The sequence below is a fragment of the Salvelinus sp. IW2-2015 genome, unplaced genomic scaffold, assembly GCF_002910315.2.
Source record: "Salvelinus sp. IW2-2015 unplaced genomic scaffold, ASM291031v2 Un_scaffold16339, whole genome shotgun sequence".
NCBI classification, from domain to species: domain Eukaryota; kingdom Metazoa; phylum Chordata; class Actinopteri; order Salmoniformes; family Salmonidae; genus Salvelinus; species Salvelinus sp. IW2-2015.
In genome coordinates, this window is record NW_019957542.1 from 122,122 (window position 1) to 149,946 (window position 27,825).

Sequence of the window (27,825 nt, forward strand, 5' to 3'; positions counted from 1 at the left end):
CCTTTTCCCCTCCCCCACTGGGGCCAGAGAGGCCAGCTGTGGGGAGTGTATGCTCTGTTTATTGAAAAAGTGGTGGGAGAACAAGACAGTGGTTTATGGAGCAGTACAGGTTCTCACTAATCTAGGGGGTGTTAGTTTCACTCTTTTCAAAGTTAGCTGTTAGTCTAAACAAATTAGTTGCTGGATTTGTATTTACATTTTAGTGAGAAAATATTTTGTTTCAGATCTGTGCTGTCGTTGGCTAACAAATTCAATTGAAGTTGACAAATTCCTTCTTTGTATCAAACCTCATAAATTCACATTTTATACAGCCTGATCTGTGACGGTGATCATTTTCCAGAGAAACAAAGAACATTGTTTCATAGTAAGTTAACAATATATACCCTGATAATGTTTTTAGCCCTGTCATATAGTTTAATCTTCTTGTTTGTATTTTGTTAAGTAAGATGAGTGGCCCCTCCCTTGATTCTCTTGTTTTCTGGAAGTAGGCCACCACCCACACCACTCCCTCTCCACCACTCCCCCTTCCCTCTAGTCACAGTCAGACACGAACAGACTGGTTGAGTGGCAACACACTACGAGAGGGGGAACACATCTGTGGAATTGGAATGAGCTGTTTAAGGGAGCCCTAGCTAGCCTCCCTCTGAGCCTAGGAAGTGTGTAACGTGAGACAAGCTGCGCCTATTCTCAGTGAGTAGTTCTGAAAGCACAAGGGGGAAATACCATATCTAGAACATTGACTCCCTTCAAACCCCTGGAGCTGTGACTGTCCTGAGGAGAACTCTCCCCTCACACGTACTCACCAACGGACCGTGGAGGTGTGAGAAGAGCCGTGGCGATAAGCAGCTGACGTGAAACAGACGAAGAACAAGGAAGAAGAGAGTAAAAAGAGAGAGAGGGGTAGGAGAAGAAAATGGAGGCCTTGCTTCCTGTGTTGCAGCGGCACACTGGACTGTCTGTGTTGGTGTGCGCTCTGATGTTCCGGGTGGCCCACCGACTACTACAGAACCTGCCTGTGCCCAAAGTGGTGGCGGTGGATGACTTCCGCTCCTGGAAGTGGAGGAACCTCTCGGTCTCTATGGTCCACTCCCTCCTGACAGGGACTTGGGCTGTGACCTGGTGAGTCACTCTCTGCACTGGGACACCATTGTTCGTTCATAGTGGATCCACATGACGTTGTGTTATTTAAGGGTGTGTGGTGCAGAGCAGTAACACTCACTGGCAGGGGAGAGGGGGAGATGGGGGAGACAGGGGAAGGGTGGGGAGACTAAGGCATTCTCAAGTGGGGAGTTAAATACCACAGTACAGCTTACAAAATGGCATCCTCAGGAAATAAATACTTGTTGAGCTCTGCAATACCACAGATGGAACAATGAGACAGATATTTTACCAAATGCATAAATGTGAAGCATCCGCTTGGCGTTTCCACTCACTACCAAATATGGAAGATGGAATGAGATGGATTTTGTCCGACATTGTCATTTTCTCATTGACGAAACATTTGATCTCTACAGTTTTCTGTTCACAAAACTAGAATCTGTTACGAACAGAGTGGACTAAGTTTTGTAGACTTTACCCTTTACCAAAGGTTTTTGAAATTGTGCTGTTTATGAGTGCAAAGGCGAATTATTGCACACACGCACTTCACAGAGAAAGCATTCCCTAATGGAAATATGCAAATGTATGCTAGAACACACCAGTAGGATCTCGCTAGCTGGTGCTTGGCTCTGCCTACCTCCTTGCTTATTCTTCCCACTATGACTAATTTGTTACCATTTGAAAACGACAGGCTGTGGTCTAGATGAGCAAGATGAGGTGTTAATGTCATGCTTGTAGTTTAGAGTAGCTGATTAGGGCAGTAAATGTTCCCCTTTGTAGTTAATAACTATCAATATGTGTCCGAGGTTAGCCAAATATTGAGTCAGCAACGATGGCGCCTTAATCAGATTCAGATTGTGGCAGTTTAGAAAGCACATCTGTTTTGACATTAGAAAAATAGCCTATTCTTGTGAATCCACTCAAGTCAATTAGCCTACCTTAGTGTCACGCCATAGACAAATATATATATTTTTTAAACGATCCAATCATGAGCTTGGTAAGTAGCCTATTTCAAAGAGAGCAAGTAGGTGAACTGGAAAAACCTGCTGGCTAGACTGTCGTAAAAGCTGTTATTTCATTGTTACACACGTTTTTGTAGTACAAGTATATATATATTTTTACATATAGCTATGCTACTTGTATAGCTAGCTGACTACAACACATACATACATTGGCAGGCTATACAATATAGTATACTAATAGATGTATCAACAGTTGTTTCATAAGAAAGTGAAAGCAGCTACATTCAACAAGCTGCTTGGACAAGCGAGCCATGTGTGTCTGAATGAGAAGAACTCAGACCTAACTGTCTATAACCATGTATCCCTGTCCTCTCCAGTGTGATCATCTGGCCTGAGATGGCAACCAACATTCACTCCTTCTACACGGCACCGGCCTACATGCTCATCTGCATCTCATCAGGTCAGTGACTACCCCTTTAAAGATGGCTGCTAAAAGAGCTGTGTGAAATAGTTCATTCATTCCCAGTTTACCTTTTATTGAACTATGAACATTGACCACCACTGGTATGGGAGAGTAGGGTTCATCGTGGGGAATCTGTAAACATGCTATTTTGAGACTATCACTCCAATGTTGAACATTGTTATAAAGGCTTCAGTCTGGCTTGATCAAATAAAAAAAACAAGTTAAAAGGCATGGAATGAATTCGGAGCACGTGCTCACACAGAACACACTATACTATCCCCCTCCATCCCTTTTTCCTAGTAAAAGCTGGTATATCCTGGGAAACTAGATACTCTCCCACATTTCAGTGGCAACCAGGTTGAGAGAATGAACAATGCAGATCCGCCCATCTCACCGGGCTCAAATAGGGGATGGGCCACACCCTCAGATCGCTATGGGCACCAAAACTAATCCCCTAAAGACCCAGCAGTCAAGAGCGCTGCTGAAAGATGTGATGACAAGATGTGACTAGTGTTGGGTGTTATTATTCCATGTGTCTCGCATGCATGCAGGTCTAAGGAGAGCCAGCCTGACAACCACAAACCTTCCGTTCCATTGAGACAGTTTGGCTTATATAGAGGTTAACACAACACTCATTTTGAAATCCAGTGTAAAGCGGTTTCTCTGTGTTTGCCTATCAAGTGTAATACATATGATAACTAGGATGGACTATGCCAGTACAGTCCAATATATTTCTCTACACTGATGTACATAGGACAGGGAAGTCCTGACCATGTCTTTCTGGTACCACTGTTATCAACCATTTAGATGGCCTTCATCTGTTGTTTGGACCATGATAAGTAATCCATAGAAATAGAATCTCAGGCTCTGTTCCAATATCCACACTGCATAGAATTTAAATGAAGCAATGTATTGGGCATGCATTCAAAGGGGTATGCTGGTATGCACATTGGAACGTGGCCTAAGATTAGATACTGTATCTAAAAGCTATCTAATATATCTGCACATTGACTTGGTACTGATACTCCATGTACAGTATATAACCAAGTTATCGTTACTCATTGTGTATTTATTATTACACGTTTTACTTTTCTATTGTTTCTCCATTTTCTTTCTCAGAATTCTTTGGAAGGGCCCATAATGAAGCATTTCACTGTTAGTCTACACCTGTTTATGTGATGAATAAAATTTGATTTAGGGCACTCCAAAAGGCCTAGAGAGACCGAGGCATTGATTTTTACTTTCCTTTGACAGGATACTTTGTTCAGGATGCAGGTGACATCATCCTAACTGGACACGCAAGAGGATCCTGGGAGTTCTTAATTCATCATGTCCTGGTAAGATAATTGACTTTTTATTGTTTCAGTTTGTACCCACTACCTGGTAAGATAATAAAAAAAGAGACCATAGGTAAGTGGTTATAGCAGCTACTGGTAGATTGTGTCTGAAGGTTAGATACACAGTATTTAAATGTTGTTTTATGGCCTTGTGAAACCAGACTGATCGCTGCACTCACACTTTGTTTCAATTCACATCTATGGAAGTGAAATAATGTGAGCTGTGAAGGAATTTTAATATTGTATGCTGCTAAGAGATATCGCAATCCTCCTTGGGGGATTTTAATGTGTCAGTAGTGGAATTTTAAAGGTGCCACAGCGAGGGCCTATTCTAAATGAATGCTCCTGTGTGCCTGTCCACTGACTGCAGGGGAGCAACACCCACCATTGTGTGGGGGGATCTGTGTTGTGTTGAACACAGTGCATCTTGCCACTGATCAGAGGCACACACTGAGCTGCGCTTCCCTGTGTCTCTGATCAGTCAGTGGGCATGTATGTCCCAACTTCTCTAACATGGCACATACTGGAACATCTAAAGACCACTAGTTGATCGTGATAGTTGATAGTGTTTTTTGGGGATCCATTAATCATACAGTATATTCAATAAATTCAATATAAATAGTTTTTTCTCCAGTTTTACTATTGCAAAGATTACGGTATCCCAATAGCCTTACTGCTGTAAGGTGGCAGAGTGTCATTGGTATATATTAACCCCTTTCTCTCTGTCCTTCCCTTCCTCAGGTGCTCTGGTGCTTCCTGTATTCTCTGTACTCGCACCTCTACGTGGCAGGTGCTGTGGTGGCTCTCTTTGTGGAGGTTAACAGTGTCACCCTGCATTTGAGGCTAATGCTGAAGCTAGCATCACAGCAGTCGTCCCCTCTGTACCAAATCAACAAGTTCCTCAACGTCTTCACATATGTCGTCTTCCGCCTCAGCGCACAGTTCTACCTCACGTATTACATCGTCCAGAACTACTCCTGGATGGACAAAGGAGGCTACTTCCTGGTTACCATGACCCTCATGAACACCATGATCCTGATCTACTTTTATCGTCTTCTCCGTGCCGACTTCTTCCCCCGGAGCAGGCCTAGCATGGCGCTAAATGGCACACACAACGTCAAAAAGTTCTTCACTGAATGACACCGAGAGCGACATGGCTGTAAACTGGCGGTTGTGTTTGTTTTTTGTTTTGTTCGGTTACTGATATCATTCCTCATCAAGCCGTCTTATCTGGATGCATTGTCAAGTTGTGTCTTCACAACAACAACCATAACAGAGCTCTGTTTCTCAACAGCTCGTGTTGTAGTGAGAGGCAGCCAGGAAAGGATGGGGACAGTGGTACATTCCCTATGTTTCTCTACTGATGATTATGCCCACTGTGGCTGTAGATCCCTCACAGACACCCAAACAGGGCAGCATAGAGTTAGAGACTGGTCCATTCACACTGGCTGGGAGAATCCTACTAACTTACCTCCAGGATACTGTGCCACTTTTGCTTCTGATCATAGCTAATACATTTATTTAAAATATAGGAATGTATGTGATTCATGTGGAATGCTCTTTAACAGAAAAAATACTTATAAATGCTAACATAATTTTGTGAATATATACAGTAGAGAAACAAACTGCCAAAGATATATCAGGCATCACCTTGGTGTTGTACATCCCACCCCACAAACTCGGTCAGCTGTAGCTTAGCAACATAGTTTTATTGAAATTTCCACTAATAGGATTTTGTTATATATACAGTATATACTATTCATAACTATAGTACAATCAATATTTTTGACATTGTAACAAACTGTCAGACAACATCATTTTACTTTCATTCTTCCCTGCTGGGTCTCAACAGGTCAACACCAATATGTGGGTGACCAGCATTCTTACAACAGCGACCATTCATTCCATAAATCTAACATAGTGAAATGCATGTATCCCATTGAAAGTAGCTGAATGTATGGCCAGGTCTACATTTTCTTGAGGTTCCAAGAATCACTTATATTTCTCTTTTAAATGATTTATCAAAGTGAGCCAAACTAAAACGGACAGCTCCAGAGGATGGGTTAGCAATGGGTTTTGGTAAGTCATAGTAGTGGCTATACCACAGTTCCTTCTCAACAACCTTCCCTAGATAGCCCGTTCAGTATGTTTATAGATGCAGTGTTGGGGAAGATACCAATTACTTCACATTAGAAGAAGTTAAGGTGGACTAAAGCTACCCTTAAGAAAAATATAGTTTCTGTAACTAACGTTACTTTGAAAAAGTAGTACATTTTTCATGAAGTAGTTTAGATGAAGTTATGTAAATTTGAAATGTCATAGACTCTACAAATTGCAAGAACAGATGATCACTTTGGGGTCATATGGTAACATAAAGTGTAATTTAACATATTAAACGCAACAATGTTTCCAGTGTGAACGAGGCAGGTCTGATGCTGAAAAAGAAAGGAAATGATTGGTGAAGTAGACAATCTTATATTTTTGCAAATAAAAGTAGTGTGTAGTTCCAGTAGTTACAGTTGAAGTCGGAAGTTTACATACACCTTAGCCAAATACATTTAAACTCAGTTTTTCACAATTCCTGACATTTAATCCGAGTAAAAATGCCCTGTCTTACGTCAGTTAGGATCACCACTTGATTTTAAGAATGTGAAATGTCAGAATAATATTAGAGAGAATGATTTATTTCAGCTTTTATTTCTTTCATCACATCCCCAGTGGGTCAGAAGTTTACATACACTCAATTAGTATTTGGTAGCATTGCCTTTAAATTGTTTAATTTGGGTCAAACGTTTCGGGTAGCCTTCCACAAGCTTCCCACAATAAGTTTGGTGAATTGTTGACCCATTCCTCCTGACAGAGCTGGTGTAACTGAGTCAGGTTTGTAGGCCTCCTTACTCGCACACGCTTTTTCAGTTCTGCCCACAAATTGTCTATAGGATTGAGGTCAGGGCTTTGTGATGGCCACTCCAAAACCTTGACTTTGTTGTCCTTAAGGCATTTTTCCACAACTTTGGAAGTATTCTTGGGGTCATTGTCCAGTTGGAATACCCATTTGCGACCAAGCTTTAACTTAGTGACTGATGTCTGAGATGTTGCTTCAATATATCCACATCTTTGTCCTTTCTCATGATGCCATCTATTTTGTGAAGTGCACCAGTCCCTCCTGCAGCAAAGCACCCCACAACATGATGCTGCCACCCCCGTGCTTCACGGTTGGGATGGTGTTCTTCGGCTTGCAAGCCTCCCCCTTTTTCTCTCCAAACACAAACGATGGTCATTATGGCCAAACAGTTCTATTTTTGGTTCATCAGACATTTCTCCAAAAAGTACGATCTTTGTCCCCATGTGCAGTTGCAAACCGTAATCTGGCTTTTGTATGGCGGTTTTGGAGCAGTGGCTTCTTCCTTGCTGAGCGGCCTTTCAGGTTATGTCGATATAGGACTCGTTTTACTGTGGATATAGATACTTTTGTACCTGTTTCCTCCAGCATCTTCACAAGGTCCTTTGCTGTTGTTCTGGGATTGATTTGCACTTTTCTCACCCAAGTACGTTAATCTCTAGGAGACAGAATGCGTCTCCTTCCTGATCGGTATGAAGGCTGCGTGGTCCCATGGTGTTTATACTTGCGTACTATTGTTTGTACAAATGAACGTGGTACCTTAATGCGTTTGGAAATTGCTCCCAAGGATGAACCAGACTTGTGGAGGTCTACAATTTTTTTCTGAGGTCTTGGTTGATTTCTTTTGATTTTCCCATGATGTCAAGCAAAGAGGCACTGAGTTTGAAGATAGGCATTGAAATACATCCACAGGTACACCTCCAATTGACTCAAATTATGTAAATTAGCCTATCAGAAGCTTCTAAAGCCATGACATCATTTTCTGGAATTTTCCAAGCTGTTTAAAGGCACAGTCAACTTAGTGTATGTAAACTTCTGACCCACTGGAATTGTGATACAGTGAAATAATCTGTCTGTAAACAATTGTTGAAAAATTACTTGTGTCATGCACAAAGTAGATGTCCTAACTGACTTGCCAAAACTATAGTTTGTTAACAAGAAATTTGTGGAGTGGTTGAAAAACGAGTTTTAATGACTCCAACCTAAGTGTATGTAAACTTCCGACTTCAACTGTAGCTGCACCGCTACATGGCAAAAAAGTTATAAACTACTGAAAACACTACATAGATTTGAATTTAGGTCAACTCGTAATTTAACTACTGAAAACACTACATAGATTGGAATTTAGTTCAACTCGTAATTTAACTACTGAAAACACTACATAGATTTGAATTTAGTTCAGCTACCACCAAGCTGCTGCAAAATGTAGTTAAATTACAAGTTGAACTACATGTACACTAAACAAAAATGTAAACGCAACATGTGTTGCTCCCATGTTTCATGAGCTTAAATAAAAGATCCCAGAAATGTTCCATATAAACAAAAATCTTATTTCTCTCATTTTGTGCACAAATTTGATTACATCCCTGTTAACAAGCATTTCTCCTTTGTCAAGATAATACATCCAGCTGTCAGGTGTGGCCTATCAAGAAGCTGATTAAACAGCATGATCATTACACAGGTGCACCTTGTGCTGGGTACAATAAAAGGCCACTCTAAAATGTGCAGTTTTGTCACAAAAAACAATGCCACAGATTTCTCAAGTTTTCAGGGAGCGTGCAATTGGCATGCTGACTGCAGGAATGTCCACCAGGGCTGTTGCCAGAGAATATAATGTGCATTTCTCTACCATAAGCCAACTCCAACTTTGTTTTAGAGAATTTGGCAGTATGTCCATGTGGGCGAGCGGTTTGCTAATGTCAATATGGTGAACAGAGTGCCCCAAGGTGCCGGTGGGGTTTTGGTATGTGCAGGCATAAGCTACAGACAACGAACACAATTACATTTTATCGATTGCAATTTGAATGCACAGAAATACTGTGACGAGATCCAGAGTACCATTGACATGCCTTTTTTTAAGGTATGCATTGAACGGATGTGGGTGGAGCAATGTCTACATAAGGGTGCAAATTAAAAACACTCACAAAAGTTCTGATGAAGCTGATCCGTAAGGCTTAATAAAGAGCAGTGATACTAGCAAGAGCAGTGTGCAGGTTTCTTATTTTTTCTCTCATGTTATTCAATTGTTACCATGCACCTGCAACAAATATAACTCAAATGTGCGAGTGCCTTCTGAATTTTGAAGGTATCTGTAATTTATTTATTTCAATTGACTGATTTCTTTATATGAACTGTAACTCAGTAAAATCTTTGAAATTGTTGCATCTTGCATTTATATTTTTGTTCAGTATAGTTAGTTCCCTACTCCCAAACACTATAAATGTGACTCTGGGCTGGCTGGACTGAATGATGTGGACAGAAATATATGTAGAACAACTGTGTACAATACATGGTCAGTGCATTGTTTTGTTTTTTTGGGGCTTATGGCGCAGCGGTCTAAGGAACTGCATCTCAGTGCTAGAGGTGTCACTACAGACCCTGGTTCGATTCCAGGCTGTATCACAGCTGGGCGTGATTGGGAGTCCCATAGGGTGGCGCACATTTGGCCCAGCTTCGTCCGGGCTAGGGTTTGGCCAGGGTAGGCCGTCTTTGTAAATAAGAATTTGTTCTTAACTGACTCGCCTAGTTAAATAACGGTTAAATAAATACAATTTAAAAACATTTTTTGAAGAGCTATATGGGCTTTTGCCAAATAGTTAAAAAAATAAAAACATTGCAGAATACAACCAAACAGATATCGAAATGTAATGGTAGGCCGTGAACATTTACAGAACATGCCTTATGGTTACTTACTGTAAAAAGTCTAATATAGCTTAAGATATAATACATTATAAAGCAATTGAGTGACTCGAAGATGACATCTCTATTTTTAATTGTTTATTTTATGTGCCTTATTAAAACTTTGTAAAAGCCATTTCTTTGTTGAATGCAACTTCATGATCTGTTAAACAATTTGTTAAGGAAGGAATACGTTGCCAAACTGTTTTGAATTATAGTCCCATTCATAAAGATAAAATATTTCATGGATCTATGCTGCCCTCTAGAGCTGTTTTGTATGAACTAAAGCAGGGGTTCTAAAACTTTCTCAGCCTGGGACCCAAATGAGAAATTCTGTGTTTTCCTGGGACCCAAGTTAAAGAAAATATGCAACTATACATAAATAGCGCTACATTTCATTGCCCGTATGCCAAAAACAAATGCAATATAGTCAAAAACAAACAACAATGAAATTAAATATCCATATAAATATCTATAAATGTTTATTTTCCTCCATAAAAACACTCTTACATATCTGTCTAGGTTGGAATTGTTGCTGTTAAAATACAATAAATCATTTTCATTCTGAACTGGAATAAATGGATTGATCACATCACACAGATGAAAAACAGAACACACACACACACAGGCTCAGTTTTTGATAGTGCAACCCTAAGTAACAGTACAGACGAAAAATGTTCAGGCCTGTATAAATTATTGTTGAAAGAAAGTCTAGGTTGGAACTGTTTCTGTTAAAATACAATACATATTTTTTATTCTGAACTGGAATAAACTGATTGATCACATCACACAGATGTAGACCAGAAAACACACACACAGTCCTAATGAGAGCATGTCTATTCTGGGCTCTGTTTTTGACAGTGCAACATTGAGGTTATGCTCAGCCTTGAAACTGTTTCTGTACTTGTTTTTTAAGAGAACCCTGACTCGCACATGTACAGTTGTAGTCGGAAGTTTACATACACCTTAACCAAATACATTTAAACTCCGTTTTTCACAATTCCTGACATTTAATCCTAGTAAAAATGCCCTGTCTTAGGTCAATTAGGATCACCACTTTATTTTAAGAATGTGAAATGTCAGAATAATATTAGAGAGAATGATTTATTTCAGCTTTTATTTTTTTCATCACATTCCCAGAAGTTTACATACACTCAATTAGTATTTGGTAGCATTGCCTTTAAATTGTTAAATTTTTCAAACGTTTCGGGTCGCCTTCCACAAGCTTCCCACAATAAGTTGGGTGAAGTTTGGCCCATTCCTCCTGACAAGAGCTGGTGTAACTGAGTCAGGTTTGTAGGCCTCCTTGCTCGCACATGCTTTTTCAGTTCCGCCCACACATTTTCTATGGGATTGAGGTCAGGGCTTTGAGATGGCCACCACAAATACCTTGACTCTGTTGTCCTTAAGCCATTTTTCCACAACTTTGGATGTATGCTTGGGGTCATTGTCCATTTGGAAGACCCATTTGCGACCAAGCTAAGTGTATGTAAACTTCCGACTTCAACTATATGTGGTGCCAAACTGGCCCAGAACATATATATATATATATATATACTGCTTTCTCAGTCAGGCAGGAGACTGCTTCCCGCTGTAGATGAGCAACCCAGAACTGTGTGTTTGCATTTTGCTTCAATCAGTTAATTCCAGTTAAGAATAACAATTATTATTGTATTTTAACAGCAACAGTTCCAACCTAGAGTAGTTTTCAACAATAATTTATACAGTAAGATGTACTGGCCTTATCATTTTTCATCTTCATCTGTACCGTTACTAGGGTTACACTATCAGTAGCTAGCTTGCTTTGGCGAATGTTGGCTATTAGCTGTGTACAAGGCCAGCGGATTGTTTGAAAGAGAAACTCACATCTACTACTATGAGAGTTAGTTAGTACTCCCTTATTTCTGCTTATCATCCATCACCTGTTATAAAATGACAGCAATGGCTTACTAGCTAACTTACTTTTCAACTGTCGAAGCACTGTTTCCTGAAGCATTATGCCGTTTTGAAATAACTCCCAGAGTTTACCATCATGCTGTGGATGTATGGTCAAGACGTGTCGTTTTATTAATTTGTTCGTTAAGAGACTCATTCCTTAGCCCTTCCACACACAACACATTGTGGGCGCTCTTCGTTATACGTTTGTATGAAAGAGAGAGAAATTAATCGCTGTATATGCGTTTCATGACAATTGAGCTCAGTAAGTCAGAACTTGTAGCTAGCATGAGTCCATTTGATGACAGCGGATAGTGATGGCGAGTGGGAATGATAAGTCGATGGCAGACAGCGCATCATCTGCTGCTGAACAACAGCGCTGCATCGTGTGTGTCGCGGAGTGATCTTCAAGAAAACGGCAGAAAAAAGATCCGGTAAACCGCGAAGCACACTCGCGCATCTGCCAAAGTGATCAAAGACCACTGCGTAAGCAGAGAGCGCAGATGCACTTGGCTAAATCAATTCCAGTAATTAATGAAATAATTATACATTTACTCTCACTCGTCGCGACCCACTTTAAGAAAGGCTGAACTAAATAGTTTATGAATGCTGGTGCAAATGCAAGACGAATATTCCACCTCCAATAATGAAGCTTCAAAACTAAATGTACTGCATTTTGCAAGATTTGGAGTTAAATCCCTGCCTAATTGTAATTTTCCATTGGCTACTACTGGTAAGACACCCGTCACCTCCCTGTATCCACGAGACAGGAAGTGTCGATGAGCATAGAATATAGAAAAAGTGGCAAAGCAACGTAGGTCTACAGTAAATATCAAAGGTCAGAAAACCCAGCGTTCTATCATCGGAGTATGGTGCCAATGACTATAATGTTGGATTGTAGCCTACATGATTCTGTACAATAAACAATGTTGCAAAAAAATGCATGTTTGTGCTACACTGTGTCCAATGATATCTGCCGCCAGGGGGACTCGACCCGTGCTGAACATACTTCCCAAATTCCAACGAGAACCTGGAGGTGAGTCAGAGTCAGTGGTCCGCCTAAAAAACAAAATAATTTGCAGACTACGTTTTTCCCCGCTCACTTCCGTAGATCGAGTCTATTTAGTGTAAGCAAATACGGTGAGTGTTTTAGAAAGATTAGGGTTAATTTATGTGAAATCCTCAAATCTAGAAACCAAACTAAAAGTCAAAGCATTGTTTTTATTGACTGAAAGACGGTTACTGCTCCGTGACGAAAGAACTCCATCCCGTCCCGTTACAAGGTATGTAAGTCCAGTGACATCCCAGTTTGGACTCTGTTCCAGTTAGCACCTTTTTTATTTTGCCTTTGTAGACAAAACTTCGGTTTTGTTTAACCATCTTGGGAGGTCATGTTTCAATGTGTCCCCGTGTTTTGGTTCTTGAAGAGCATGATTACAATTATAAAAAAGCAGCAAGACTATTTTTTACAATCTATTCTCGGTTCAATATGAATTAGCTATATTGTTGTAAACAGATTCCAGTAAATATTTGTCTTTGTGCACAGAACAATAGGATTAAAATAGAGATTAGTGGATCATCTCCAGAATGTAGGAGTTACTGGCTGCTGACTCATAGGCTAATCATGTAGTGGCTTGTCATACCACGTGGCATAGGCTACTCTTGCTCGTAATTTTCATGTTAATAAAACCTAAATCTCTCTTTCCTTATTTGTTTTTTACCCTCTAGGTCTCTCTGATCACTGTTATCTTGGCCTAATGTCTGTCCGAGTGCCATCCATGAGTGTGCTGCCTCCTGTTCGAAGGGACCGCATCATTGCCCAGCTTCCTCAGGTAAGCATCTTACATGCTAGCAGTCAAAACAATAATTTGAATGTGTTCAAGCTTGCAAAGCCACCGGTAACACTTTACTTGACACGAGAATTCATTACAACATCAACAAAACAAAGGATTTAAGAAACAACCTTTCAAACGAAAGGAAATGTCTTGGCATGGCAAAAACGAATTTAAATAAATGTGAGTTTTGACACTCTTATGTAGGTGTCATAACCAGCCATAAAATAATGCAACATATGTCACAACAGGTGTAAATATATGGGTCATGACAGTGTTATGACTATGTTATGACAAGTTATGTCAGCTGTTATGACACATTATGACATGGTTATGGTCGTGTCATAATGTGCTATGACACTGGGTGTCAAGTAAAGTGTTACCAAGCCACCAATCTCATAAAGCTGTTTTCATTATGTTCTAATCTAGTTTTACAGTAAGAAGGCTGCTGTGCACACTAAAGATGAGTTCAACTCCAAAGTGAAGACTGCCTGCCAGGAGCAACGCACTGGCACAGTAGGGTGGGTAGGCCACAAAACCTTTTCATGTTCAAGATAGACAGGTTTATATAATATATTTTATATAATGCTTATGACATTATGAGGGTGGTATGTTGTGTCTCATTGGGATCTTTGATTGTCTCTCTGTCTGTGTCTCCTTCTCCTCCAGTAGGTTTAGAATTGCTAAGGTCATAGTGGTTGGTGACCTGGCTGTGGGAAAAACATGTCTGATTAATAGGTAAGCAAAGCTTGGATACTGCTGATGCGTAGTACTTGATTGCAGTATGAGTCAACTGGGCAGTTTTGGTGAATCAATAACCAGATGGAATGCACAGCGTACAGCAAACTTGAATACCGTAGGTTGTATTTTTTCTAGGTTGTTTGTAAGTACAGATTGTCAGTCAATTTTCCTAATATTTCACGCTTTTATCATTAGGTTTTGCAAGGATGCATTTGACAAGAACTACAAGGCGACTATTGGCGTTGACTTTGAGATGGAGCGGTTTGAAGTGTTGGGGGTGCCTTTCAGCTTACAGTTGTGAGTATCTTTCTACTGGTGTGTTCTACAGTATTAATCCCCAGTATTAATAACCTGTGTCCCTTCACTCACCAATATCTTTCTCCTCTACAGGTGGGACACTGCGGGGCAGGAGAGGTTCAAGTGTATTGCTTCCACATACTACAGGGGAGCTCAGAGTAAGGGGGGTTTCTCTTTTGAACTGTTTTTATGTTTCCATATCATTCATTATGACCTATAACATGTTGCCATGTTCTTAGGGACAGATGTGATGATGTTTGAGTTTACTAATGAAGTTAATTTTGTTTTCCAGCTATTGTTATTGTGTTCGATGTAAATGATGTGGCATCTTTGGGCCATGCAAGGTAAAATACATTAGAATCACCTGACATGACTATGGATGTGCATTTCAGCTGCACGTGTGCTCTGTAAACTCTATTTAACATATTTGAATGTCACTGTGTTTATTCACAGGCAGTGGCTTGAAGATGCCTTGAAGGAGAATGATCCTACCAATGTCCAGCTTTTCCTGGTGGGCACAAAGAAAGACCTAAGTGTATGTGTTTACTCTTTTGATATACATTCTTCAGAGGCACAATTGATCCGTTTTAGTCTCTCCATTTCAAGATCATACTTCATGATGAGGATACAACTTAGCCACTTCTTAACCACTGTTCCAGTATTCACCTCTGTTCCAGTGGTATGTTGTTGCTTTAGGGAAGGTCAAATATGGATTATTTGGATAAAGGCCAACGGCATCAAGTATCCATGTCTTATTAAACACCGTACCACAGGAATGCATTTTTCCAGAAGTCAAAGTTCAGACTATATACTGGATACTAAGATATTGAAAAAGCTTCTGTATAAAATGCATGGAATACGGTATGTTTTTTTTTCTATTGGGTTTGTATTTTCCTCTTCTCTATGCTATTTCCTCAGTCTCCTGCTCAGTACTCTCAGATTGAACAGGATGCCATCGAACTGGCTGAGGAAATCAAAGCAGAATATTGGGCCTTGTCATCATTGACTGGTGGGTGGGCTAATACATCAAATCAATGTTGAGATTGGTAGCAATATGATAGGATGCAGCCTACTTGTTTGTAAGGCGGTATTATCAATTATCATAAACTAATTGTTTAAACATCTGAGGAACAAATGTGTCTTCATGTTTTTCTCCTCCTGTTTTGTTGTAGGGGAAAATGTGAGGGAGTTTTTCTTCCGTATTGCATCATTGGCATTTGAGGCCAACGTTCTGGCAGAGCTAGAGAAGAGTGGATCAAGGCACATTGGGGACGTTATCAGTGAGTATACAGCTGTACACTGTTAAAATATGGAAACAAGCGTTACAGTGCCTTGCAAAAGTATTCATCCCCTTGGTGTTTTTCCTATGTTGTTGCATTACAACCTGTAATTTAAATAGATTTTTATTTGGATGTCATGTAATGAACATACACAAAACAGTCAAAATTGTTGAAGTGAAATTTAAAAAAAATACTTATGAAGCCTCTAAATAAGATCTGGTGCAACCAATTACCTTCAGAAGTCACATAATTAGTTAAATAAAGTCCACCCGTGTGCAATCTAAGTGTCACATGATCTCAGTATATATACATACACCTGTTCTGAAAGGCCAAAGAGTCTGCAACACCACTAAGCAAGGAGCACCACCAAGCAAGCGGCACTATGAAGACCAAGGAGCTCTCCAAACAGGTCAGGGACAAAGTTGTGGAGAAGTACAGATCGGGGTTAGGTAATAAAAAAATATCAGAAACTGTGAACATCCCACAGAGCACCATTAAATCCATTATTAAAAAATTGAAAGAATATGACACCACAACAAACCTGCCAAGAGAGAGCCGCCCACTAAAACTCACGGACCAAATCTCACGGCAAGGAGGGCATTAAATCAGAGAGGCAACAAAGAGACCAAAGATAACCCTGAAGGAGCTGCAAAGCTCCACAGCGGAGATTGGAGCATCTGTCCATAGGACCACTTTAAGCCGTACACTCCACAGAGCTGGGCTTTACTGAAGAGCGGCCAGAAAAAAAGCCTTTGCTTAAAGAAAAAATAAGCAAACACGTTTGGTGTTCACCAAAAGGCATGTGGGAGACTCCCCAAACATATGGAAAAAGGTACTCTGGTCAGATGAGACTAAAATTGAGCTTTTTGGCCATCAAGGAAAACGCTATGTATGGCTCAAACCCAACACCTCTCATCACCCCGAGAACATCATCCCCACAGTGAAGCATGGTGGTAGCAGCATCATGCTGTGGGGGATGTTTTTCTTTGGCAGGGACTGGGAAACTGGTCAGAATTAAAGGAATGATGGGGAACGCGCTAAATACAGGGAAATTCTTGAGGGAAACCTGTTTCAGTCATCCAGAGATTTGAGACTGGGACGGAGGTTCACCTTCCAGCAGGACAATGAACCTAAGCATACTGCTAAAGCAACACTCGAGTGGTTTAAGGGAAAACATTTAAATGTCTTGGAATGGCCTAGTCAAAGCCCAGACCTCAATCCAATTGAGAATCTGTGGTATGACTTAAAGATTGCTGTACACCAGCGAAACCCATCCAACTTGAAAGAGCTGGAGCAGTTTTGCCTTGAAGAATGGGCAAAAATCCCAGTGGGTAGAGGTGCCAAGCTTGTAGAGACATACCCATTAGACTTGCAGCTGTAATTGCTGCAAAAGGTGGCTCTACAAAGTATTGACTTTGGTGAGGTGAATAGTTATGCACGCTCAAGTTTTCTGTTTTTTTGTCTTATTTCTTGTTTGTTTCACAATAAAAAATATTTTGCATCTTCAAAGTGGTAGGAATGTTCTGTAAATCAAATAATACAACCCCCCCCAAAAAAAGTATATTCCAGGTTGTAAGGCAACAAAATAGGAAAAATACCAAGGGGTGAATACTTTCGCAAGCCAAACATTAATAACATCACTTCTCTCTCCATGTTAACCCTGACTAGGTTACAGACAGGCCCTTGTATGAGTAACATAAGAAACACATAAGAGCCTTTTTTCATGCAAGTTTATTTGTTTGTTTCAGAAATTAACAGTAATTCAAACAACGTGTATGCAACATCAAAGAAGAAACAGTCAAACTGTTGTCAATGAAGACAAACACGTGACTACTACAGTAAAAAGGTACCAAAGCATAATTTCCTCAGAAGAGAAACTGAGAACCACGGACCACTCCCAGACACATGGAATTTGCAGTGAGAGCTAGCAGACAGGACAGAGACTAGTGCCTTCACAGGCATTTGATTTTCATTTCTGCTGGCCCGGAAAGAACAGCTCCTTGGTTGGATGTGGATTCCTGTGGTGCTTGGCTTATTTTTGCCTATCTATAGTTTCGGAATATAATTTCCTCTATGTCATTGCACTCCATACTGTACAATTCCAGTTTTTGAGTGTTGACAGATTATCGCGTTACTGCTTAAATGGCTATGGATTATGGACAACCATGGATGTTGTCAAATACCTAATATGGATATTTTTAAGACACCACCATTAGGCCTATTAGATTTTTTACAGTGTTGTTTTGTGTAGTGTTGTTTGCATGCTATATGTTTTTTGCACAATTTGTAACTATAGCATAGATGGGAACTCGTGACTCCATCCTGGGAGGTTATATTATGCTAGCTAAGGAGTATGAATGCATTGTTTGGATAGTCCTATTTTTAACAGCACAGAGGCGTTCATACAGTGTGAGAGATGTGTATTAGTCAGATGTACCTCGTCTACGTTAGATAGAGACAATAATATAACTGAGAATGATTCATTTTGAATTATATGCGATATTTGAATGACTGATCTTATATTATCCCTCTAGTTGAATATCAGAATCAGAGTGAAATGTGCATACATACGTATGTCTAGTTGTCCTTTTAGACAAGAAATATTATTAAAGTTTTTTTTCTAATATGTTTAATTGCAGATGTAAGTTTTGACTCTATAAAGATATACTGTATATTCAAAACTACTACACTTAGCTCAAAATATAGATATAAGCTTTAAAATCACTGCTCTGTATCAAATCAAACTGCTGTTTAGCGGTAATTAGACTAATTCAAAGTTATTATTAAAAGTTCCATATAGGATGAGTCACTAATCTGTTATTCAATTATGTTTTATAACGGTTTGTCATATTAGCCAAGACCTCTTAATTTGAAACAATAATACATATAGTTGCTAGTGAAAGTCTACACACCCATTGCACAATCTTCACATTTTGCTTCCTTAAAATTAATACAAAACATTTATTAAATTAAATATTTTTTCCTGTCAATCTACACGACCTACTCCACATTTTCAAAGATATTTTTGTTGTTGTTTCTAAATGACTAAGAAATACAAAATTAGGATTGTTGTTTTTGTTGTATTTAACCTTTATTTAACTAGGCAAGTCAGTTAAGAACAAATTCTTATTACGGGGGCTGGGATAAAAAATGTTTTTTGAATAAATAGGTATATATATATATATGACAAAACACACATCACAACAAGAGATACAACACAACACTACATATAGAGAGACCTAAGACAACAACATAGCTAGGCAGCAACACATGACAACACAGCATGGTAGCAACACAACATGACAACAACATGGTAGCAACACATCATGGCAGCAGCACAACATGGTAGCAGCACAAACCATGGTACAAACATTATTGGGCATAGACGACAGCACAAAGGGCAAGAAGGTAGAGACAACAATTCATCATACAAAGCAGCCACAACTGTCAGTAAGAGTGTCCATGATTGAGTCTTTAAATGAAGAGATTGAGATAAAACTGTCCAGTTTGAGTGTTTGTTGCAGCTCGTTCCAGTCACTAGCTGCAGTGAACTGAAAAGACGAGCGACCCAGGGATGTGTGTGCTTTGGGGACCTTTTGTAATGTCTGCTTCCATCTCACACTCTCAAACACATAGATCCCCTGAACGCAGCTCACTTTCCAGCTCACACTCCCAAACACATAGATCCCCTGAACGCAGCTCAGTCTCCAGATCCCAATCACCTGAATTCTGATCACCTGTTCACACACCTGTATGTCATTTACACACACTATTTAGTTCAGTTCATTGCACCCCATCATTGTGAGATATTGTTTATTTTTGTCCACATTCTAGTCGGAGCGGTGTTTATGTCCATATTAGTCCTCCCGTGTGTTGTAGTTTTTGGCTGTCCTCACTAAAAACGTTTTTTTGCCTATTCCCTGCCTATACTTTTGCCTATCAGATTTCCTGTCATCAACCTCTTGCCTGATTTCCCAGACTATGTTATTAGCCTTTCCCCCTGCCTGTACTGTTACCTGTTGCCTGTCCCTGGATCATGATACCTGCCTTCTCCTGTCATCCTTTATTAAATAAACACCTGCTGTGCCCTGCGCTTGAAACCAGCACTCTGTCTCCCATCATACTCATTACACCTTTAACAGAATGTGACTGACAGAATGGGTGTTGTATGTGGAGGAAGAGGGCTACAGTAGATATCACAGATAGGGGGGAGTGAGGCCTAAGAGGGTTTTATAAATAAGCATCAACCAGTGGTCTTGCGACGGGTATACAGAGATGACCAGTTTACAGAGGAGTTTAAAGTGCAGTGATGTGTCCTATAAGGAGCATTGGTGGCAAATCTGCATTGATTGCATACTGTATGTTAATAAACTCAGTAAAAAGAAACGTCCTCACTGTCAACTGCGTTTATTTTCAGCAAACTTAACATGTGTAAATATTTGTTTGAACATAAGATTCAACAACTGAGACATAAACTCAACAAGTTCCACAGACATGTGACTAACAAAGGCACCTGCAAGTTCCTGGACATTTCTTGAGGGAATGGCCCTAGCCCTCACCCTCCGATCCAACAGGTCCCAGACGTGCTCAATGGGATTGAGATCTGGGCTCTTTGCTGTCCATGGCAGAACACTGACATTCCTGTCTTGCAGGAAATGACACGCAGAATGAGCATTATGGCTGATGGCATTGTCATGCTGGAGGGTCATGTCAGGATGAGCCTGCAGGAAGGGTACCAAATGAGGGAGGAGGATGTCTTCCCTGTAACGCACAGCGTTGAGATTGCCTGCAATGACAACAAGCTCAGTCCGATGATGCTGTGACACACTGCCCCAGACCATGACGGACCCTCCACCTCCAAATCGATCCCGCTCCAGAGTACAGGCCTCGGTGTAACGCTCATTCCTTCGACGATAAACACGAATCCGGCCATCACCCCAGGTGAGACAAAACCACGACTCATCAGTGAAGACCACTTTTTGCCAGTCCTGTCTGGTCCAGCGATGGTGGGTTTTTGCCTATAGGTGATGTCGTTGCCGCTGATGTCTGGTGAGGACCTGCCTTACAACAGGCCTACAAGCCCTCAGTCTTAGCGACCGTTCCACAGGTGCATGTTCATTAATTGTTTATGTTTCATTGAACAAGCATGGGAAACAGTGTTTAAACCCTTTACAATGAAGATCTGTTAAGGTATTTGGATTTTTACGAAAGACATGGTCCTGAAAAGGGACGCTTTTTTGTTGTTGCTGAGTTTACTTGATGGAAGCACCTTTGGCAGCTATTACAGATGTAAATCATTTTTAATAAGATTCTACCAGCCTTACACAACTCTTAGGGTAACAGTCTGTATATCCATTGTTTTTGTCAAAATTGCTCAAGCTCAGTAAATTTGGTTGGGAATCATTGATGGACAGCCATATTCAAACATTGTCTTGTTTTTCTTTAAGCTTTCTTTAAGACTGAGACTGGACTATTTAGAAACAGTCAACACCTCCTGGAAAGCCATTCTGTGCATATTTGGCATTACATTTTGGGTAATTGTTGCACACTATTTATTTTTTTATATCCCAGGGTTAGGTTATCAGAAGACTGAGGTAATGTAATGGGCTATACTTACATTACATTAAAAAAAATAAAAAAAATCCTAACAATCTCCCCAGCATACCCAACATGGTGCTGCCACCACAAACCTGTAGTTTCTTTTTCAACCTCTCTCATCGATAAGCTGTTTTCGCCCACAGGACTGTCGCTGTTGACTGGATGTTTTTTTTTCTTTGTCGCACCATTCTCGGTAAACCCAAGACACTGCACTGTCGTGTGTGAAAAGCCCAAGAGACCGGCCATTTCTGCTTTATATAGCAAGCCACGGTGGTGTACCTAATATGTCTTGGGCTTCCACCAAGTATTAACTCTGGGGTATGAAGACAGGCAATCAAGAACATTTTTCTAACTTTCTTTCACTTTGAATTTGTGGAGGAGGTTGTGTAGATCTGTAGCAAAATAATTAAATGTAATCCCTTTTTAGATTTAATTTTAATACAACAAAATGTGAAGACTGTGCAACAGGTGTGTAGACTTTCACTAGGCACTGTATATACAATATGCTTGTATAGAAGTAAAAAAACATTGAATGCATTGCCACTACAACGCAATATATGATCTTCGTGACTTCTTGGACAAAGCACCATGCAAGAGTAACATAGAATCCTGGTCAGCACAGTTAGAGATTGCCTACCCTACTCTGAATTGCGTGACCTTGAGTTTGAGCATTTAACTGGCGAAGCTCTTGGAAGGAGTCAAGATATTGTTTGTCAATTTGAATCTGTAGTTCCTCCGGGATGCAGTGAGAGTGTTTTTTATTTCTCCTTGATCCACTTCCCTCCCTCGCTGTTCTCTATGGCCACAGCAGCAACACCTGCAAATATGCATTACTTTTACTTGATAATAATTAAGGTAGAAGAAAACTTTAAAGTATACAGTTGTGATTAAAGTATATATGTTTTGCACTTCTCAGTAATACAACAAGTTAAATCAAGTCTAGCCTACCTACAACTAAGACACATTGTCTGGCACTGTGATTACACACTGACCTACAACAGTCGCTCCCTGCCTCTCCACCAGTTTGATAGCAGCCTTCATGGTTCCTCCGGTCTCTATCCACTGGTCCACTATCAGCACCTGGAGCCCTGAAGCACAGAGACAGACCAACTAGTGGTTGTGACTGTGTCCCAAATGGCACCCTATTCCCTACATAGTGCATTACCTGCTCTATGGGCACTGGTCAAAATAAGGGAATAGGGTGCCATTTGGGATCTACACCGCATTTCTATTCAAATTCCTAACTCACAGTATGCACACCGGCAGTCCTACTGAGATACAGTACAAAACACATTCAGAGAATCTTCTTGAAGGGCAAATGTTTCCTTAAATATTTGCTATACAGAGTAGGGCCCTTGGTTCCTGCACCAACACTAGAGGGCATTATGTCACAGGAAATAAGAGTGGCTATGTCTGTGTAACAGTATAACTTTAGTACGTCCCCTCGCCCCGACACGGGCGCGAACCAGGGACCCTCTGCACACATCAACAACTGACACCCACGAAGCGTCGTTACCCATCGCTCCACAAAGGCCACGGCNCGGCCCTTGCAGAGCAAGGGGCAACACTACTAATAGGTTTCAGAGCAAGTGACGTAACTGATTGAAACGCTACTAGCCAGCCATTTCACATTGATTACATCTGGAGGGAATGAGGCCATGGTTGCATTCATTGAAACAAATACAGAGTCAGAGCCAAAACAGGCCATACTGCCTCTTTGCTTGTGGGTTCATTGAGCTTGTCTCACACTATGTTGTCCATTGCTACATTCATGTTAATGAGTATGTCTCTTTATCCTTCACCTCAAGATTCTACAAACAATGCAGGACTCTTGAAACCTTAGACGAGTGGTGTCCGTTCATTGGCCATAGACTCAAAATTGTGACTTATTCACCAAGGAAAGCTATCCTGTCAGACTGTGATGGTGACTCACTTGGCCTTAACACATCCAGGCGAACCTTCACCATCTTCTCTCTGCCTGCGTAGTCACTGTGCTCTAGGTTTGTGTGCACAGGTGTCCTGCTTTGCGGATAGCCAGAAAGCCCTTTCCAAGGGTGGTGGCCACAGCCGATCCTGAAAACCACCAAGATACAGATTACATCTTCGAAACAGCACAGATAGACTGTTATTGTATTGGTGAGATTGTGAGTTCATTTCACCAATCAATATTTTCTCTCAGAAGAAATTGAAGTGATTGAAGTGACAGCAGCATTCCATGTAGATCAATCATTCCATACAGATCCATTTCACACATACTGTGATTGATTTAGCAAGGCTTTTATTTTGAATTGCATGGTGTGATATTGTACTCTTAAAGTGTGTCCTTGGTGACGCAATTCCCCAAGCAGGACCTATGTGTACTACCCCTAAATTAAGTATCATTGCCAAGGGGGTTAGGTTTCCTGCCCTTTCAGTGGAGCTTGCTGGATTTGAAATAAAATTAGTATCAAGTAAGTAGCATGGAGCCACACTTCAGCAACAACGCATGAGCAGATTGGTGGAGATTGTATGTTTTCCTAAAACATTATTGACTGGTTGTTTACCGAGGATGAATCCCATTGCATCTATACCCACTACCAGGTCAATGGCCTCCTTCTGGAATGGATAGAAAAGGTCCTTCACACAATCTGACAGGGTCTGATCAGAATGAACCAGATTGACCACCCGGACTGCTATGGGTTTCCTTACAGTATCTTTACGTATATGCACTGGGCAAAATACAAATTTTACACACTGCAGGGGAAATTTGTTATAGTTATAGGTTGTACAGTGGGTATCATAAGTATTCACCCCCGTTGGATTTCTTCGTATTTTGTTTCCGTTACAAAGTGGGATTGAAATAGATTTAATTGTAATTTTTCTCATTGATCAACACAACATACTCCATAATGTCAAATTGAAAAGAAAATTCTACACATTTTTACTAATTAATAATAAAATAAAATAATTAAAATACACTCACCAGTCAGTTTATTAGGTACACCATCCCGTTCACGAAAATCACGAAAATGGATCGCTCCTACAGATAATGAGTCACGTGGCCATGGCTTGTTATATAAAGTAGGCAGACAGGCATCGAGGCATTCAGTTACTGTTAGATTGAACGTTAGAATGGTCAAAACAAGTGACCTAAACGACTTTGAGGGTGGTATGATTGCCAGAAATTGCCGCCCTCCTTGGCTTTTCACGTACGACAGTGTCTAGGGTTTACCAAGAATGTGCGACAAACAAAAAACATCCTAGTTGATGAGAGAGGTCGAAGGAGAATGGCAAGAATCGTGCAAGCTAACAGGTTGGCCACAAACAGACAAGTAACGGCGCAGTACAACAATGGCGTGCTGAATGGCATCTCGAAAAGCACAACTTGTCGATCCTTGTCCCGGATGGGCTAATGCACCACTCCTATCAGCTAAAAACAAGAAGAAGTGGCTCCAGTGGGCACGCGATCACCAACACAGAACAATTTGAGGAGTGGAAAAACATTACCTGGTCTGACGAATCACGGTTCCTGTTGCACCATGCTGATGACAGAGTCAGCATTTAGTATAAGCAGCATGAGTCCATGGAACCATCCTGCCTGGTACAAGCTGGTGGCGGTGGTGTAATGGTGTGGGGAATGTTTCCCTGCCACACGTTAGGTCCCTTGATACCAATTGAGCAACAAACGTTTCCGACACCTTGTAGCATCCACACCCTGAAGAATTCAGGCTGTTCTGGAGACAAGGGGGGGGGGGGGGGGGCAGACCCGGTACTATATGGGTGTCCCTAATAAACTGGCCGGTGAGTGTATAGTTGTTGCATAAGTATTCACCCCTTTGTTTAGGCAAGTCTAAATTAGTTCAGGAGTAACATTTGGCTTGACAAATCACATAATAAGTTACAGGGACTCACTCTGTGTGAAATAATATATGTACAGTATATATATATAAAACAATTTTTTTTTTTTTTACTTTTAACCCTTTTGTTCCTCAATTTCATGATATCCAATTGGTTGTTACCATCTTGTCCCATCGCTGCAACTCCACTATGGACTCCGGAGAGGCGAAGGTCGAGAGCCATGTGTCCACTAAACATGACCCTACAGTACCAAGCCAAACTGCTTCTTGACGCAGTGCTTGCTAAACCCAGACGCCAGCCGGACCAATGTCTCAGAGGAAACACCGTCCAGCTGGTGACCGAAATCAGCTTGCATGCTCCCGGCCCGCCACAAGGAGTCGCTAGAGTGGGATGGGACAAGGAAAATCTGAGCCGGCCAAACCCTCCCCTAACCCGGATGACGCTGGGCCAATTATGCGCCGCCTCATGGGTCTTCCGGTCATGGTCGGCTGTGACACAGCCTGGGATCGAACCCAGGTCTGTAGTGATGCCTCGTGCCTTAGACCGTTGTGCTACTCGGGATGTGAAATAATAGGGGTTGACATGATGTATGAATGGCTACCCCTTCCTATGCCCCCCATACATTTAATCTGTAAGGTCCCTCAGTCAAGTATTGCGTTTCAAGCACAGATTCAACTACAAAGACCAGGGAGCTTTTCTAAAGCCTCATAAAGAAGGGCAGTGACTGGTTGATGGTTAACAATAACAAATCATACATTGAATATATCTTTAAGCTTGGTCAAGTTAATAATTATGCTGTAGATTATGTATTAAACCACCCAGACATAAAAAATACAGTCGTCATTCTGAACTAAGCTGCAGGACAGGAATGAAAAATGCTCAGGGATGTCACTATGAGGTCATTGGTCATTTTAAAACAGGTATAGAGTTCACTGGCTGTGATGGGAGAAAACTGAGGAGAGATCAACAACAACATTGTAGTGACTCCACAATAATGACCTAAATGACAGAGTTAAAATAAGAATACAAATCTACAGAATAAAAATATTCAAAAATGTACATCCTGTGCTTATGCAACAAGGCACTAAAGTAATACTGCAAAAAACACGGCAAAGGAATACACTTTTTGGCCTAAATGCAAAGCCTTATGTTTGTGGCAAACGCAACACATCACTGAGTAACTGCCTGAAATCAGCAAGGACTGGCGAGTTGTTCAGGGTAAAAAGAAACAGGATGGAGCTAAGCACAGGCAAAATCCTAGAGGAAAACCTGCTTCAGTCTGCTTTATACCAGACACTGGGAGAGGAATTTACCTTTCAGCAGGACAATAACTTACAACACAAGGCCAAATCTACACTGGAGTTGCTTACCAAGAAGACGTGAAAATTGCTGTCTAGCCATGATCCGCAACACCTTGACAGAGCTAGAATTTTGAAAAGAATAATGAGTTGCACAATCCAGGTGTGCAAAGAAGACTTGCATCTTTAATCACTACCAACGGTGTTTCTAACATGTATTGACTCAGGGGGGTTAATACTTACAGTATCTAATCAAGGTATACAGTATTAGTGTTATATTTTTCATTCATCTTTATAAAATGTTCAGAAGACAGAATGTTTTGGCTAGATCGTTGACAAAAAAAGGACAAATCCATCTTAAATCCCACTTTGTAACACAATGAAATGTGAACAAATCCAAGGAGGGTGAATACTTAGGATACCCACTGTATTGTTCAGTTACCACATCATCTTTTAATCCCTCTTGAAAGGCAAAAGTACTCTCCTGGGGAATACATCCCAAGAATTTGATGACCCAGAAATGTGAAATTCAACTGCTAAAAGCCACTCAACACTCACTCTCATCTTCTTTGGACAAATATACCAGGAAACTAAAGTTATATCACTAGTACCTGGGAATTACAGTAGAGTCTTGATGGGTCCAACCAGGCAAAAGTTGGTCCTTTGGTGTTTGGTGCCATTAGGGAAAGGTACCAGCCCCCCTGTCTGTTGGAACAGCCAAAGCGTCCATTTGTAGTAACAGTCCACACAGTTATAGAGGCAGAGGAGCCTGGGCTGTGAATCTGTCTGCTGACCTGGCCACCCATATCAGGTTCCAGGGAGTGTGCCAATGTGTAGACCATGCCACAGAGTACATACTGACATGGAGGCCTTACAGAGCTCTACTCATTATCATTAGCGCTAGACCCTGATATTGTTATTGCAACATTTCTACTATATATTTTTTAAAGTAATGCAACCTGAATGAAAATCATAATCCAGTTTAAATCAATGTCAATACACATTTTAGATTGCAGAATCAAAATTCACATGTAGTCTCCTTAGTTAAATTAAATACACAATTGGAGCAAAAGTTAATAAGATTGGTTAAAATGAAAATATCATATTTTTTGTAATAATATGGTGTATTCCGCTCAAATAGCACAGCAGATTACTCTAAAATATGGCTAAGATAGTTGAAAGTTTGCTGTTTTAAATGATAAAACAAAATACAAAAATTATGCAATAGTTCTAATGCTATAATTTTGTTAAAAGTAAAAAAAAATGTATCAAACAGCTTTAATCATTAATATTTAAATAGACTTACACCGCTGTCTTGTGGTGGATATGTGAAGATACTCTGCGTAC

At 40.6% G+C, this 27,825-nt stretch overlaps 3 protein-coding genes across 7 annotated transcripts; 2 read left to right on the forward strand and 1 right to left on the reverse strand.

Annotated features, from left to right (window-relative positions):
- The first annotated feature begins 536 nt into the window (after window positions 1-536).
- On the forward strand, window positions 537-10,229 carry LOC112080494 (TLC domain-containing protein 1). The gene is made up of 4 exons (XM_024146275.2): window positions 537-1,119; window positions 2,438-2,520; window positions 3,778-3,860; window positions 4,602-10,229. Exons 1-4 carry the CDS (start codon window positions 914-916, stop codon window positions 4,998-5,000), a joined length of 771 nt encoding a protein of 256 aa, XP_024002043.1. The 5' UTR covers window positions 537-913; the 3' UTR covers window positions 5,001-10,229.
- A 1,519-nt stretch (window positions 10,230-11,748) lies between these two features.
- LOC112080495 (ras-related protein Rab-34) lies at window positions 11,749-20,135 on the forward strand. Of its 5 annotated transcripts, none has more exons than XM_024146276.2 (12): window positions 11,749-12,631; window positions 12,831-12,878; window positions 13,324-13,427; window positions 13,857-13,948; window positions 14,097-14,165; window positions 14,364-14,465; window positions 14,559-14,623; window positions 14,758-14,809; window positions 14,919-15,000; window positions 15,384-15,474; window positions 15,638-15,745; window positions 17,494-20,135. In XM_024146276.2, the coding sequence occupies exons 1-12, from the start codon at window positions 12,502-12,504 to the stop codon at window positions 17,559-17,561; spliced, it is 1,011 nt and encodes a 336-aa protein (XP_024002044.1). In that variant the 5' UTR covers window positions 11,749-12,501; the 3' UTR covers window positions 17,562-20,135. The 5 variants fall into 5 exon arrangements, with proteins under 5 accessions (XP_024002044.1, XP_024002046.1, XP_024002045.1 ...); XM_024146277.2 differs by having other exon boundaries at window positions 11,755-12,631; window positions 14,100-14,165; XM_024146280.2 differs by having other exon boundaries at window positions 12,076-12,735.
- Window positions 20,136-20,293: 158 nt separating this feature from the next.
- LOC112080486 (adenine phosphoribosyltransferase) lies at window positions 20,294-27,288 on the reverse strand. Its single transcript, XM_024146268.2, is given in 8 exon segments — window positions 20,294-22,106; window positions 22,108-22,160; window positions 22,336-22,431; window positions 23,277-23,348; window positions 23,351-23,416; window positions 23,887-23,980; window positions 27,090-27,178; window positions 27,181-27,288. Coding segments are annotated over 8 exon segments (639 nt in total). The 5' UTR covers window positions 27,209-27,288; the 3' UTR covers window positions 20,294-21,965.
- Between the last annotated feature and the right edge of the window lie 537 nt (window positions 27,289-27,825).

Excerpts from the sequence above, each read along its gene's own strand:
- LOC112080495 (XM_024146276.2), top strand. The coding sequence starts at position 12,502 with ATGATTCTGTACAATAAACAATGTTGCAAAAAAATGCATGTTTGTGCT. Across the intron at positions 12,879-13,323 it reads CCATCCCGTCCCGTTACAAG|GTCTCTCTGATCACTGTTAT; the intron begins GTATGTAAGTCC and ends TTTACCCTCTAG. Across the intron at positions 13,428-13,856 it reads TCATTGCCCAGCTTCCTCAG|TTTTACAGTAAGAAGGCTGC; the intron begins GTAAGCATCTTA and ends GTTCTAATCTAG.
- LOC112080494 (XM_024146275.2), top strand. The coding sequence starts at position 914 with ATGGAGGCCTTGCTTCCTGTGTTGCAGCGGCACACTGGACTGTCTGTG. Across the intron at positions 2,521-3,777 it reads GCTCATCTGCATCTCATCAG|GATACTTTGTTCAGGATGCA; the intron begins GTCAGTGACTAC and ends TTCCTTTGACAG. Across the intron at positions 3,861-4,601 it reads TCTTAATTCATCATGTCCTG|GTGCTCTGGTGCTTCCTGTA; the intron begins GTAAGATAATTG and ends TCCCTTCCTCAG.